General features: G+C 37.8%; 1 protein-coding gene across 3 annotated transcripts in view; it reads left to right on the forward strand.

Annotated features, from left to right (window-relative positions):
- ulk4 (unc-51 like kinase 4) overlaps positions 1-15,475 on the forward strand; it is a 187,157-nt gene that overhangs the window by 89,448 nt on the left and 82,234 nt on the right. For 2 of the 3 annotated variants that reach the window (XM_042771992.1, XM_042771993.1), the window contains exons 29-30: positions 422-602; positions 1,155-1,247. In XM_042771992.1, coding sequence (XP_042627926.1) covers positions 422-602; positions 1,155-1,247 — 274 coding nt within the window. Of the gene's footprint in view, positions 1-421; positions 603-1,154; positions 1,248-6,396; positions 7,080-15,475 lie in introns of those variants that run through there. The other variant, XM_042771994.1, reaches the window with a different exon arrangement.

The following is a 15,475-nucleotide window of genomic DNA, read 5'->3' on the forward strand; positions in this document are numbered from 1 at the left end:
CATAGTAATTATTTATATGAAAGCTGGTTTATGATAGTATTATTACACAAAGCTGAAAAAAATACAAATCAATTATGGATGGACCAAAAACGAGTGTTTTTTTTTCTTTTTCTTTTTTTTCTTTGAATGTTTTTCCAAAGTTATTAATAATATTATAATTATCAATATTTATTTATTTATGTAAATACATTTATTGATAGGCACATTTTGCATTTGCCTACACATTTAAACCATTTTAAGCATAAACCTTTTGAACAAAATTTTTTTAAGATCATGAGAAACAAACATCTCTCTATTCTTTGAATAAGAGTTATGGATATGTTGATTATATTATGTTATATTTATATTTGTGCATCTTTTAGCTTTTTGCATGCATGTGAGAAAGTATATATCTAACCCTTCTGCTGTGTGTGTGTCCCAGTGGAATGGCGTATTGTGAGTTTGCGTGTGCTGTCAGAGATCACGCTGCTGCTGCTGAGCCAAGACGAGGTGGAGGAGAGAGAGAGAGATGGAGGGAGAGAACGAGAGAGAGAGTGGGAAGGTGAAGGCATCTCCTCCAACACTCGCTTGCTAACACTCATCTCTGAGGCCCTGCTGCCACAGTAAGACTCACCACTCACCTATATTATGCTCTTTCAGTTTACTCCTCCATCCTCTCTATTTATTGAAACTAAGATTGTGTCCTAAATAGGCATGATCTAATGTGAAGTTTCCAGCACCGAGCAATTTGTCTGTGCACACAATAGCTTGCACAAATGCTTAATGTACAGTGGTGTTGGGCAATATGGTCATTTTTCAAATCATCATATATCGTCAGCCCGTGAGATCGACGATACATGATATAAAGTATTCTCTTAAACTGTACTAAAAAATTCAAAAGCAGTATTACAGTAATAGACAATAAAATGATAGTTAATTGTAAGTTTTCACTGCAAAGCAGAAAATCCCACAACTATCAACACAATTTTTGTGAAAATTCACATCAAATTTGGTTCCGAAATCTTATTGGAACTGGTTCCATTCCCAGAGAAAGTGTCAGCAACATATAAAAGGTACAATGTTTGGTAGTCTCTTTATGACATGAATTAACTTGTATCGAATTGCATACATATTGTGTAGTTTTTGTAATGTTTTTTTTTTTTTCTTCTCTGCAGGTATGAGACTCTGCTTCTGGAGCCAGATCCTGTACCGGTATATGCTCTCAAACTGCTGGTGTCCCTCACAGAGCACAGCTCACCCATCAGCAGGTAACCAACTACACAACTACACACACATACATTTTATGGTAGAAACCATTTAGTTTTTTTAAGTGAAACACACTTCCTTAATTTGACAGGTTGCACAGGTACACCAAATACCCTTCCTTTTTGTATAACCCTCAAGATGAGCCCCATATCATATTCTGTGAATGGGTGATGCAATATAGATTGATAGCCATCTTTCTGTTCTCTCTCTCTCTCTCTCTCTCTCTCTCTCTCTCTCTCTCTCTCTCTCTCTCTCTCTCTCTCTCTCTCTCTCTTTCCATTGAGCAGTTGTACAATCTGGTTTACATTAAATCCAGTTCTCTAGCCACAAGACATCAGCTTGTCCTTTTATTAATAATACTAACTAACTAAACTAATGCATTCTTACAGAACAGTATACTAAGAATATTCACAGCAGAAATTTTGGACAAATACACTCCTAATATTATCAGCGATGCCAGGCAGAAGATTGTCTTGAGGCATTTCTTTCTTATGTGTTTCTGTACTCAACCTTATTAGATTATTGATCCTGAAATTTTAAAAGTAGGTCATGCTGAGGAGGTAATGAACTTCAGAGAGGACGCACATAGTTTCTCACTGCATCCACAGAATCAGCTAATGCTACAATAATATATATATATATATATATATATATATATATATATATATATATAATAACCCTGACTGTTTATATTTATAAAGTATATAAATCTATAATAAGATCATTTGTTAATATGATTTGAAAGCTCTAAATCTGTCTCCCTTCTGGATCTTAGCTTTGCTTGGAACAGTAGATCACATATATGATGGCTGATGCCCACACATATATACATACACAATCCTCCTCTAATTTTCTTAAAATTTTCACCTCTTTTGTCTTTCATTTCCTGTATTGTTCTTACCACTTCTATCTGTGGGCTGTAACGAGTGTCTGGGTGCACAGGTGAGGAAATGTGTGTGTGTGCACGTTTCTTATCTCATCCTCATCCCCCCGCTGTTTCTCTAATGGCTCCTGTTGGCCTCCTGCACATTGTCTTTCTTGGTGCTGATAGAGCTGGAGCCACATGGTTGAACTATTCAAATTGATGTCACCAATCAGAAAACGTTTGTCAGACGCTGTGCCAACCCCCCCGCCTGCAAAGAGCTATTTCCACTCACAATAGTGAAATTAAATTGCGTTTGCCAGCACTTGATAAAGTCCTAAAAAACGCAGACCTTCTCTTGATGGGTTCCTGGCAAAATGAGATTGCAAATGAGGGACATTAATAGGTTCCGTGCGAGCATTGGCGTTCTTTTATTATTGGTTGTGATAGTAGTTCAAACTTTCCAATTATCGAAAAACTTTGGCCACTCTTGGCTCTGTGCAGACAAAAGCAAATATATGTGCTGTTAAGACAGCAGTGTTGAATGGCTTCTCTAAAGTGTTAATTTTATCAGTATTAAGAATTTATGTCTAGAGTACATTGGCTATTGCTCAAGCAGGGGATAATGAACTGGCATCTAAGCAGTAAGTTTAGTTCAAACTCCTAATGGTCTCTGTCTAAGCTGAAGGAGGAAATGTGCCTGAATGATGGTCTGATTGACTAAATTAAATTAACTATTGAAATCAAATTATAAGATCTTAAAAAGTCATAGAAATTGATGTAGTGAATTTATATATTTTTTTCTACCTAAAGTGAAGGCAAAGCTTGATCACACTATGAAAGAAAGTGGAATGATGGGAGATATCCAGAGATGTCCAAATCATGTTCATGGGAGTTTTTATTTTTTTTATTTTTTTATTTTTTTTACCTGTACCTTTCAAAGTTATTCAAACAGTGAATAAGTTATACAGAGAAAGCGAGCAAATAACATTTACACTGTCAAAGAACAGTATGACTGACTTCAGTTTAGCGCAAATTTAGGCACTCTCAAAAAACTCCCTTTATAATCAGTAAAGCTGTCTATACACTGTTTGATGAATAAATCTTCTACATACATCATACATACATCTGCACTTTGTTGTTTGTGATGAGAGAATTTATGAGAGAGCAGAATTCCTTCAGCGAGCATGCGCAATGAACAATGAACAACAAAACTGCGGAGTTTCAGCAATGAGTCATCTGAACACCTCTGATTGGCCGTTGCATTCATAAACTTAATAGACTCGTGTGTGATTGGTTATAATACACAACACTGAAAAAGTATGGAAAAAGGGCCATGGTGCAACTTTGAGCAGATCTAAATTTAAAATGCCCCTATTATGAGTAATGAAAGATTCATATTTTGGTTTTGAGGGTCCCCAACAACAGGCTGACATGCGTGTAAGATCAAAAAAAACACTTTCATTGTCTTATAATATGCATTTATTTTTACCTTACTTGCACAAAGATTCCCAAACGATTCGCTCAACGATTCATTTTTCCAAACCCCTCCTTAGCATGACACTAATCGGTGCAGATTGGTCCGATTGGTCTCATTTTCATTTCATCTTGCCTGTAATGCCTGATAAAGCAGCGTTTGTGAGCGCAGTGCTGCTTTGTGTGTACAGTAGGGATCGACCGATATGCATTTTTCAGGGCCGATGCCGATACCGATTATTACAGATCAAGGAGACCGATAACCGATATTTTTTTGCCTATATGTGTCTAGTGTAAAAAATTAAAATTTATGTCAAAATTAAGAATAAAAAGGCCTCTGACAAAGACTCTCTTTAAATTATTTTAACACATCTTTAATTCTGAGAACTGTTCATAATAACAACATTAATATTAATAATAACAACAAACAAAAAGTGCTGGGAGCATCCATCAGTAGCATTCTGTAAACTAAGTAAAACTTAAAGCAAAATTTAAACAGCGACAAATGAACAAATAATGGAAAATAAATGTAATCTCTCTCTCTCTCTCATATATATATATATATATATATGTGTGTGTGTGTGTGTGTGTGTGTGTTATATTTAGCATTTTATTTGCAACCCAGAATTGCATTAAAATCATATACAACCCATATTGTAATAGTGTTTTTTTTTTTATTTTTGATGTGTAAAATGTTTGTTTGACTGTTTATCACGGCGATACAAACTAGGAAGTATACAGGACAGCGTCATCCAGAAACGTGCAATGTGAGATTCGTGACAAATTTACGTTATTAGCATAGGGTTATTAGCAGGGTGCGATTTGTGAAATAAACAGAGGTGGGGGGGGGTGCTTTTGAAAAATTTTATGAAATGTTTTTAATACGACGGAAATTGTATTTAGTGTGATCTCAGTTTAATAAAAACATTGTAAGCCTACGTTAGGCCTATTAATTGTAATGATTTAATGTCCACGGTTATTCAAACAAAAAATTACATCGAGAAAGCGAGAAAAGAACACAACGGAGATTTTTGAAACTCCGAATCAGTTAAACCATTGCGTCGCAAAATGATTCACTGTTTCGATGCGCTTCAAACGGATCGCGTATCATTTGATTCAGATCTGGACGTCAGAGCGGGTTTGCATGATGTTTTTATCCCCACCGGGGATAAAAGTTATTCAGCAGAGGCAGGGATGCATAGACCAGAAGGGGGGAAATCCCCATGCAAACATGTTAGAATAAAGCAATATTTCTCCAAATATGTGCAATTTTTTTGACTAAGAGCCCTAACGGAATGGACGCTGTTCAGTGAAGCAACACAAAAAAAAAAAACCGCAGCAGACGCGAGTGAATTCATTCGTGTTGATAATCTATTCACAATATAACGTTAAGTTGGCCAAATGGTGAGAGAAGTAGGTTTTAGTTTCACTATCTCAGCACTGATGTGTTGATCCGTTAAAGCATATCACTGCAATGACGGACATTGACCGGGAATTCACAGTATAATAACTGAACGGGGCTTGTCATCATAAATCGATTATATTTAGGTGTTTTGCAACTTCAGTGTAATGATTTATTGCAACTTCAGGAACGTTTACTGCATTCTTACCTTCGAGAGATAATTATTGATGTGTGATGATGATCACTGAAGCAGCTCCTGTGCTTTCGGTGTGTGAGAGCGGAACATTTTCCAGCCGCGCCAGCCGTATTGATTGGCCAGGCTCGTGACTCCCAACAAATCAGACGGACGATGGGCGGGGCTTAGTCTAGGCCACAGAGCGGTGCGCTCTGACTGAGGTGGCTGGATCAGTGCCAGATCGCGCATTTCAAAATAAAATGGTTTTTATCGGCAAATCGGTTTTGAAAATGGCCGATGCCGATAACAATAAAAATGCTTAATATCGGCGCCGATAATCGGCCACGCCAATAATCGGTCGACCCCTTGTGTACAGCGTTACTGAGGAAACCACTATTTTTACCACTCCTAAAGTGGCAGACCAACGGGAAAAGACCAACAAGTGGGTGGGCAATATGCTAATGTTTCATGTTGACGTCAACATGAAACGGCTTGGGATTCGTTTTAAAAATGACTCATTTCAATGATTCGGGTTCGACTCTTTCTTTTGAGAGACAATAACTTTATACACGGTGCATTTTCAGACTTACAACTTTGCAGGATGTTTTCATTCACTTAGAGCTATATTACACACTTCATGAAAGGTAATTTTCAAAAATCCATAATGGGGCACTTTAATGCTGCAGTCAACATTTTATTTGTGACAGCCATAATGGATTTAGTTTAACTGTACAGCAGCATTTTTGTGCATGTGTGTTGCCATAGTTTCTAAAAGTGAAAACAGTTAGCGTGGATATTACATCATTGATAGGTGACAATGAACTGGGATGGGCCATTATTTAAAATTGCTAATTTTTTGGTTTTACAAATCCTTGGGACCTTTTGGGATAACGTAAGTGCACGGCTGCAGGAAATATATAACACTGTGCAAGTGGTTTTGGATATTTTATTACATAAATCTTATTTATATTGTCTTAAATATATATTAAATCATATTGTGCCTTTAAGTACATCAGTATTATCATTTTGTTCTGTGCTAGTGGAGATGAGGTGGTGTCTTTCTACACCAGTAGAGGTATCTTTGCTTGTGCAGCTTCTGCTGTGAAGGGTGAAACTCTCTGCTAGTGGGATATTGGACAGGACGTGTGGTTTGTGGGAGCTGTCTGTGTCCATGGTGTTCAGGCAGTGGAAGTGTCACGATTTGTTTGTATGTGTGACTGGCTATTATTCTTTCAGCACAGTTTATGTAGGTGGCTCAAGACTGAAAGGATGTGTGGGCATAGCAGTTGTTCTGGCTACAAACACTGGCCCCTGACAACATTGTACATCCACTGAACGGACGAGACACAGATGGACGGATGGATGGTTGCTGTGTCTGGAATCTATGTAATGGATCTATTTGTTAGTACAGCAGAACAACAGAAATCTCAAGAGGTGGACCAGGGGGAAATCACACCCTACAACGGCTCTGATAGTGTCTCGGATCCAGAGTGCCGATGGCGCCAGTAAATGTCATGGCTGTTGCATGCCATTCTGAAAGAGTGAGGGGGAAATGAGGGCCGCATGTAGCAGCTCTCCTTACTTACTGGGTGGAGATCAGATGCAAAGGTTGCCTGCAAGTGTAAAGATTATGTGCGTACACTCTCTTTTTAGATGCTTTAGTGTCTTTGGCTGTCATTTATCTGTGTAGATGCTAATCTCTGCACATCCCATTTCCGTGAAACTGCTGCTTAGAATCATTAAAATCACTCTTAGTTGATGCATTTTTTGTTTTGTGATTTAAGATCCACAATCCACATGTTTTTTTGTTTTTTTTTTGAGACAAGGAAAAGACAAGAAGTAGAATCGAGATTTGAGATGCCGGTAATGGCTGGACTGAACCTTATCTCTGCTGATTTTTGTGACAAATGTGTCAACATCGCCAATTACATCAGCCTAATTTTTAGTATGGATATCTGTCCTGAGTTGACAGGTTAACACTTTACAGACCAGAGTACTGTAAGGACAAGTCTCACAAAAAAACATCCCTATGTCACATTTCACCCCCAAATCTAAAGAAAAATAAGATTTATTTTGCATAAAGAATTTAAGCCTATTTTTACGATCAGTACGTTTTTTTGCATTGTTATATTATCATGGCGTTAGGCACATTTTCATGCCAGTTGTCGTGTAATATATCAAATGCCCATTATGTATAGTAGGGCTGCACGATAAATTGCATTCGATATTTAATGCGCATCTTTCACATGGAGCAGCATTAACTACACAGAGCCGTTGTTCACTGACAAGCTGCGCAAAAACATGATCATATTTTGTGCATGTTTTGTGCAGCTTGTCAGTGAACAACGGCTCTGTGTAGTTAATGCTGCTCCATGTGAAAGTGCGCAGGTAATGGAGATTTACTGCTGATTACAGAACCGACTTTACTAATGAGATGTGCATTAAATATCGCATGCGATTTATCGTGCAGCCCTAATGTATAGATGGAATTTTATCCGTTGATTGTTTTATCTCAGACTTTTAATCCTTTATATATGTGTGTATATATATATATATATATACACACACACACACACACACACACACACACACACACACAGTGGTGTGAAAAATTGTTGGCCCCCTTCCTGATTTCTTTTTTTTTTTTTTTTTGCATGTTCGTCACACTTTAATGTTTCACATCTTCAAACAAATTTAAATATTAGTCAAAGATAACAAAAGTAAACACAACATGCAGTTTTTAAATGAAGGTTTTTATTATTAAGGGAAAACAAAATCCAAAATTACATGGCCCTGTGTGAAGTAGTGTTTGCCCCCGTTAAAACTGTGGTTTATCACACCTGAGTTCATTTTCTCTAGCCACACCCAGGCCTGATTTACTGCCACACCTGTTCACAATCAAGAAATCTCTTAAATAGGACCTGCCTGACAAAGTGAAGTAGACCAAAATATCCTCAAAAGTTAGACATCATGCCGAGATCCAAAGAAATTCAGAAACAAATGAGAAAGAAGAAAAAGTAATTGAGATCTATCAGTCTGGAAAAGGTTATAAAGCCATTTCTAAAGCTTTGGGGCTGCAGCGAACCACAGTGAGAGCCATTATTCACAAATGGAGAAAACATGGAACAGTGGAGAACCTTCCCAGGAGTGGCCGGCCGACCAAAATTACCCCAAGAGCACAGCAACGACTCCTCCAAGAGGTTACAAAAGACCCCGCAACAACATCCAAAGAACTGCAGGCCTCACTTACCTCAGTTAAGGTCAGTGTTCATGACTCCACCATAAGAAAGAGACTGGGCAAAAATGTTCCAAGACGAAAACCGCTGCTGAGCAAAAAGAACCTAAAAGCTCATCTCAGTTTTGCTAGAAAACATTGTGGCGGGAGGAGCAAATGACAGACACAGTGGGGGTGGCGTCAGGCCTTGGAGAGGCTTTTATTAACATAAAATAAACCAAAACAGGAAAACAAAAGTTCCCAAAGGGGAAAAGTGTCCAAAATAAACAGGGAATCTGGTGTCCTCGTCGTGCTGCGGGGTTTGTGTAGGTGGGGCAGTGTTCAGGAGGGAAGGGTCCAGGTAAGGGGCGGAATCCAGCTGCCGCACGCGCTCCCCTCTTCGGTCCGGGGCGCGAGGGGTGGCGGCTTCTTCCAGTGGCTGCATCCTTCTTGCTGGCCGCGGTGCTTGAAGGGGATAGACGGCCCGGCATCCTGGCCCAACGGCCGTGTAACGGGTGTGGTTCTCATCCGGACCGCGGGTCCGGCAGCTCATGTCTCTGGCGACGCGGGAATCCCTTACTGGACCCTGGACCCACGAGGACACCAGTGTGCATGCACAGGGAAGAGATCGGTCTCCTGAGGAGAGGCGCGTTGGGCTTTTTAAACAGTGGCGGTGATGAGGCTCCATTTACATCAGCTGTGCCCCATCACACGCCTTCAGCCCTGGCTCGTCCAGCGCCCCTCCTCTCTCACACACCCAATCCTGTCGGGAGCCTGGTGAAGGGTGGCGATTTGGGACGGGGTGCCGATGAAAATTAGGGGGAGGGAGCTGACTTGTCACAACATCTTGATGATCCCCAAGACTTTTGGGACAATACTCTGTGGACTGACGAGACAAAAGTTGAACTTTTTGGAAGGTGTGTGTCCCATTACGTCTGGCGTAAAAGTAACATTGCATTTCAGAAAAAAAACATCATACCAACAGTAAAATATGGTGGTGGTAGTGTGATGGTCTGGGGCTGTTTTGCTGCTTCAGGACCTGGAAGACCTGCTGTGATAAATGGAACCACGAATTCTGCTGTTTGCAAAAAATCCTGAAGGAGAATGTCCGGCCATCTGTTCATGACTTCAAGCTGAAGCGAATTTGGGTTCTGCAGCAGGACAATGATCCAAAACACACCAGCAAGTCCACCTCTGAATGGCTGAAGAAAAACAAAATGAAGACTTTGGAGTGGCCTAGTCAATGTCCTGAGCTGAATCCTATTGAGATGCTGTGGCATGACCTTAAAAAGGCGGTTCATGCTCGGAAATCCTCCAATGTGGCTGAATTACAACAATTCTGCATAGATGAGTGGACCAAAATTCCTTCACAGCGCTGTAACAGACTCAGTGCAAGTTATCGCAAATGCTTCATTGCAGTTGTTGCTGCTAAGGGTGGCCCAACCAGTTATTAGGTTTAGGGGGTAAACACTTCTTCACACAGGGCCATGTAGTTTTGGATTTTGTTATCCCTTTATAATAAAAACCTTCATTTCAAAACTGCATGTTTTGTTCACTTGTGTTATCTTTTACTACTATTTAAATTAGTTTGATGATCTGAAACATTAAAGTGTGACAAACATGCAAAAAAAAAAAAAAAGAAATCAGGAAGGGCCCAACAATTTTTCACACCACTGTATATATATTATCACATGTGTTATGGTTAACTAAATAATGGTGAAAAATAATAAAATCTTGACATTTGTGTGAAAATAAATGAATTAATTAAAACAAAAGCTGCCCCTCAGCTGTGACATCATTTCTTACAACCAACATTTTGCATTTTGTTAGTGTAGGCCTACTTGCTTACTGTGGAGACAAAAGTATAAAAGGTGTAAAGTGAAAAACATGCTTGAGATGAAATGTAAGACATTATGTGTGTGTGTGTGGGGGGGGGGGGGGGGTATAAATCAAGGTAAATACAGGGCTCTAGAGTGCGACCAATTTGGTCGCACATGCAACCTAATTTCTCAATGGTGTGACTAAAAAGCAAAAAAAAAGGGAACATAAACTACTAAATTAGTCATCAGGTGCCATGTTAGCAGCATCTCTAATTGGTTAAATAGCAGAAGTTATTGGATATAGTGCACATTTATCTGGGTCTAACGTTTAAACATTGTTATATGCTTGAACTGTTTTATATCTATAGATTTTATTTTAGGCGAGTCGTGATTATTTGCGAAGGCTAAATTGATTTAACATAGGCTCACTGTCTAACGTTGGCCGCTTGGTCGTTACTTTAAAAAAAAAACTAAAACTTATATTTAACAAACAAAAAATGCTCCAAACGTTTTTCTAAATTAACTAAAAAAAAAAAAAAAAAAAAAAAAAAACGTAACAAAATGTAATTACTTTGCTATTACATACAAAACTGAACTATTTTAATAGCTGAGACAGTAGTATAAGCTGTTTAGGGACTGTTTAGCTGTTCAAATCAGACACTAGAGCATCCCTTCATTCAGACACAGTGGAAGATCTGATAAGAATCAGTGTAGAGGGGCCAAGTCTGGAAGATTTTGCTGCCAGAGAGATTGTGGGCAACTGGTTTAGCCAAGGCCAAAGATCTAGAAGGCCAAACTACAGGAATTGGCAATCCGAGGGACATGTGACTGCAATTGAGGATAGTCCATAAGACATTGACCCATGAGATTTTCAGTTTGAAGCCCTTAAAACACTTAATTTAGATTTTATTTTTATTTCATTTATCTTGAGATGTTTTAAGTTTAAATTTTAGCTCAGTGAAGCACTTTAAGCACCAACACTTTTTCAGTAAGTTACCTTTCTTGTAGAATTGTGCTTCAAATAAAGAACTTTATGTTGACCAGATTGTTAGTTAATCATTTACAAGTCAATACTGCCTAAATGGACAGCGATTTAAAAAAAAAAAAAAAAAAAAACGGTGAACTTGTAAAACTGCTGTGTTAAATGTAATGTGGTCGAAAATTTGGGTGCACCTAACTTTTGTGCGCACCATTGCAACCAGTGCAAAAAGTTACTCTAGAGCCCTGTAAATATCAAGGAAAATTAAAATCAGATCAACCACTTTTTTACTTTGCAAAAAGGTATTAAAAGTATTTATTTGTATTTAAATAATACATAAAATGCTAACTATGAAATTTACCTTAGCAAGAGTTATTTCATTTTGACATTTCATTAGAAATATTTTCAGAATGTCATTTCCATCACCATTTTTACTCAGAATGCTGTCAAACACAATATATATCATTTGAAATGTAGTGAAAATAGAATGTCCATGACTTTAAAAAAATAAAATAAAAGACAAAACTGACAATTTTTTATGTCAACTGTTGGACTTTTTTTTTTTTTTTTTTTTATTATTATTATTATTATTATACCTTCAGATTTTGGGGTTAAAAATGATCCAGATATGTTCTTAACAGATTTCATGACATTCACCCATAGTCTGAAACACAGTCCATTATGTGGACCACGATCATTTTATCCAAGTGGTGAAAAACTGTGCCTCTGGACACCTGCTAATTTGCCTGAGGACTGTGTAAGTGGGCTAATAACCTGGTTGGTCTGAAAGCTGTGTAAGTGAAAAGCTCAATATTTTTTCACCCACCCAGTTGACCCCATTTACCTCTGCAAACGCCCGTCATTCAGAAAGATGGATGAGTGATCCTAGTCACTGGGCTGCTTGCCTATTAAAGACCTAATGGAGCACATACTGGACACAAGTAAGCCTTCAGTGAGAAAAGGCCACCATCTCTCTCCCTCTCTCTGTTGTGTCATTGTAAAATGGTCCTATTCATTATGCCTGCTTACTCCGTTGTACCCAGAGCATGTGTGTTTTGTATTGGCTCTTGTGTTTTGTTAGTAATTGTAGGGATAATGATGTTTGTTAGGAAGGAGAGCGCAGACAGATGAGAGATCATTGACTGTTCTAAATAAACAGATTGCAGAAAGGTCAGTGCACACTTGAGCGTACTGATTGCTCGATGTGCGTCACTGTCAATGGACTCTTTGTACCGTGAGTGACTGTATATTTCATGATGTAGTTGGGAATTAATTAATGTTGTTTGCTGCAGGTAATCTGTTCCAGGTATATTGAATAGTTTCAGTTTATTGTCTCAGAACCGAGGCCGAGTGGTTTATGCACACTGATAAACACATTGAGTTCTGATGCTCTTATGAAAGCTTTTCTAGTTCAGCTTCTGTATTTACCCTATTATATATCAGTAAGAAAAAAACTTCCTATTTACGAAGATGTTTTATAGGCTATAGACAAAATATATATTCTATGGTTAAGTAGTGTAAAGATGTAAGGTTATTGTACATCCAGCCTGTTATTTATAGGCTATGTTTTAATCCATTACCATGTTCAAAATAATTTTTTCTGTAATGAAATTCTATAATAAGGGTCCGATCTACCATGACACACAGGAAATATGTGACACAGATATTTCAAAACCATACAAATAAAGTATTTCTTTATGATATAAGTCAGGGGTATTCAATTACAGTTCCAAGCTGCGGCCTCTATTTTTTCTTCCAAACAGAGGTCCGAGAAAAAAAAAAAAAAACTTTTTTACATTTAGATAAATGCGAGGCCATGTGACAGAAAAAAAAATACTGTTTCTATTCATGGTTTTCCTCCTGAAATCTATAGGGTACAAAGGGACTAAAGGCACCTTTGATATTATTTTCATCTATACCACTAGATATACCACAAAACATCCGCTTTTCAAGATGCACGTGTATAATTGTCTGATCCTTGACGCGATCGCGCACAGCAGTACAAAGTTGATTCTGTGGTTACTTGATCTATTTGATGTTTTTTAAAATGTTGTAGATTTAAGTAGCAAATGAGAATTGCTAGAATTATGTAATATACTTTGAGAGAAAGGTCCTTCTTTATGATTTTCAGTTTTGTTTAAAGGGGTCATATGATGCGATTTCAATTTTTCCTTTCTCTTAGGAGTGTTACAAGCTCTTTGTGCATAAAGAAGATCTGTAAAGTTGCAAAGACTAAAGTCTCAAATCCAAAGAGATATTCTTTATAAAAGTTGAGTCAACCATGCCTACCTAAAACTGCTCATTCTAACACGCCCCCACATGTCTATGTCACGATGTGGAAAGATTTGCATAATGCTGCCCAAATGTTCATGCAAAGAAAGAAGGTGTAACTTTTATTCTGGCTGTTGCTGCCGCCGCCATGTTATGAAAACGCTGTGTGTTTCCTTGTGAAAGCGAAAATACTTTGTTTGGTCTTCCAAAAGAGGACACAACTAGAATGCCTCCCTGCTCTGCACATTTTTAATGGTTCTCTTATTGCTTCAGACGTTTGTTCTTTTCGAACGGAAATGCCCTGTGAAGTGGACATCACAGGATATTCCACCATGATTCCAGTTAGAAGCGAATGTATATGTTCCATTCAAAGTGCATTGAAGTGTGCAAGACGTGAATTTAAATTGTATTTATTTACAGAGGTATATGATGCCACACAAGTGAAGTAAAGTTCAACAGATTTCCCCTGCTCAGGGAGTAGGGAGCAACGAACGCTGTGTAGGGACCATGTCAATCGGAACACAGTTCATGCATGGAGCTCACTTCTAACGAGCTGATTATCTGAATCAGGTGTGTTATCAAAGAGAGACATGCAAAATATGCAGAGCTGGGGGACGCGAGGACTGGAATTGAGAACCGTGGGTATTGTCGTTATAATCCGTAATTATGTCCCCACTGGATGCAACAAATGCCTCGTTTATAATAGGTTTTAATGTTTTTGTCTCTGCATCATAGTATGGTAAGGGGCGTAACATTTTTACATAACACACTTGAGGTATTCGACCAATCACTATGCACTGGATAGCTGGCCAATCAGAGCACACCTCGCTTTTCAGAATGATGAGCTTTGTAAAAATCAACACGTTTCAGAAAGGCGGGGCATAGAGGAGAAACAAAAATGTACAGTATGTGGAAAATAATGTTTTTAGAAACTTAAACTGCATAAACACATTTCATTACACCAAATAATGTTCTTTTTAGCAACATCATATGACCCCTTGAAGATAATTAAAGCGACAGTTTTTAAATAATGAAAGAATATATAAAAGTATGGTATCTGGGGTAAAAAGAAAAAAAAAACGAGGTTGAGCCATTTTGTTAGAAGTGATGAATAGCAAGCTTTGAATGCTTATAATTTCTTAATGCAAATTTTGTTACTGTTTTAGAGCACACTGCCTTATAGAAAACCTTAAGACTAACATATTGATACTGACACCCAAAAAAACTTTAATTTAGATGATCATGGGGACTTTAAACTAGTTTAAAGCACTGATCTATAATATAGAACTGGATTGCTCATGACGTCATTAAAGTGAAGCCGCCGCGCCGCCATATTGGTAATCCCTAGTGTACGTAAACGTTCTATTGAATTAATAGGAAATTGTATGATTTTAATGAGAAAACATTACCTAATAAGTCAGCGTTTATAGATCTGAAGTATATCTGTACATTATTACAATGCAAACACCCTAGGCATGTAAACGGTTATTTTTTTAAATGTCGGGAATTTCCCCTACTTATTAAAAACCTACGTTCATTACAGTCGCGAACATCATAAACATGACAAACATCAGACGGACATGACTTCAACATATAAAACAAACGACAAAGTGCTCATTCTGAAATCTGAATTTATTCAGAGAAATAACTGAATATATACAGTACGGATTTAAAGACATAAAGCTTTATTTCCAAGATAGTAGCCTAAGTTAAGCTTTTTATCATTATAGAGCAACATTAACAACACAATTGTATTATTCATTGTAATATATTCAAATCCATTTCTTATACTAGTACGTTCATGTTTAATAATTCCTGAATAATTATGTTCATAAAGAAATAGGCTATATTTTGTGTGGATCGTTACCTGTATCATCAGTGCGCACCAGACACACCCACCTAAACGGTTTAAATATATCACTTATACTTCCCCAAAAGACCGTAAACACTGCAGATAACATCTGAAGTAAACATTAATTTACATACACTTAACATAAAAACTAGTTCCGTTTTACTGATCTGCTTCAAATC

Source organism: Cyprinus carpio, chromosome A16 (assembly GCF_018340385.1).
Source record: "Cyprinus carpio isolate SPL01 chromosome A16, ASM1834038v1, whole genome shotgun sequence".
In the NCBI taxonomy this organism is placed as follows: Eukaryota; Metazoa; Chordata; class Actinopteri; order Cypriniformes; family Cyprinidae; genus Cyprinus; species Cyprinus carpio.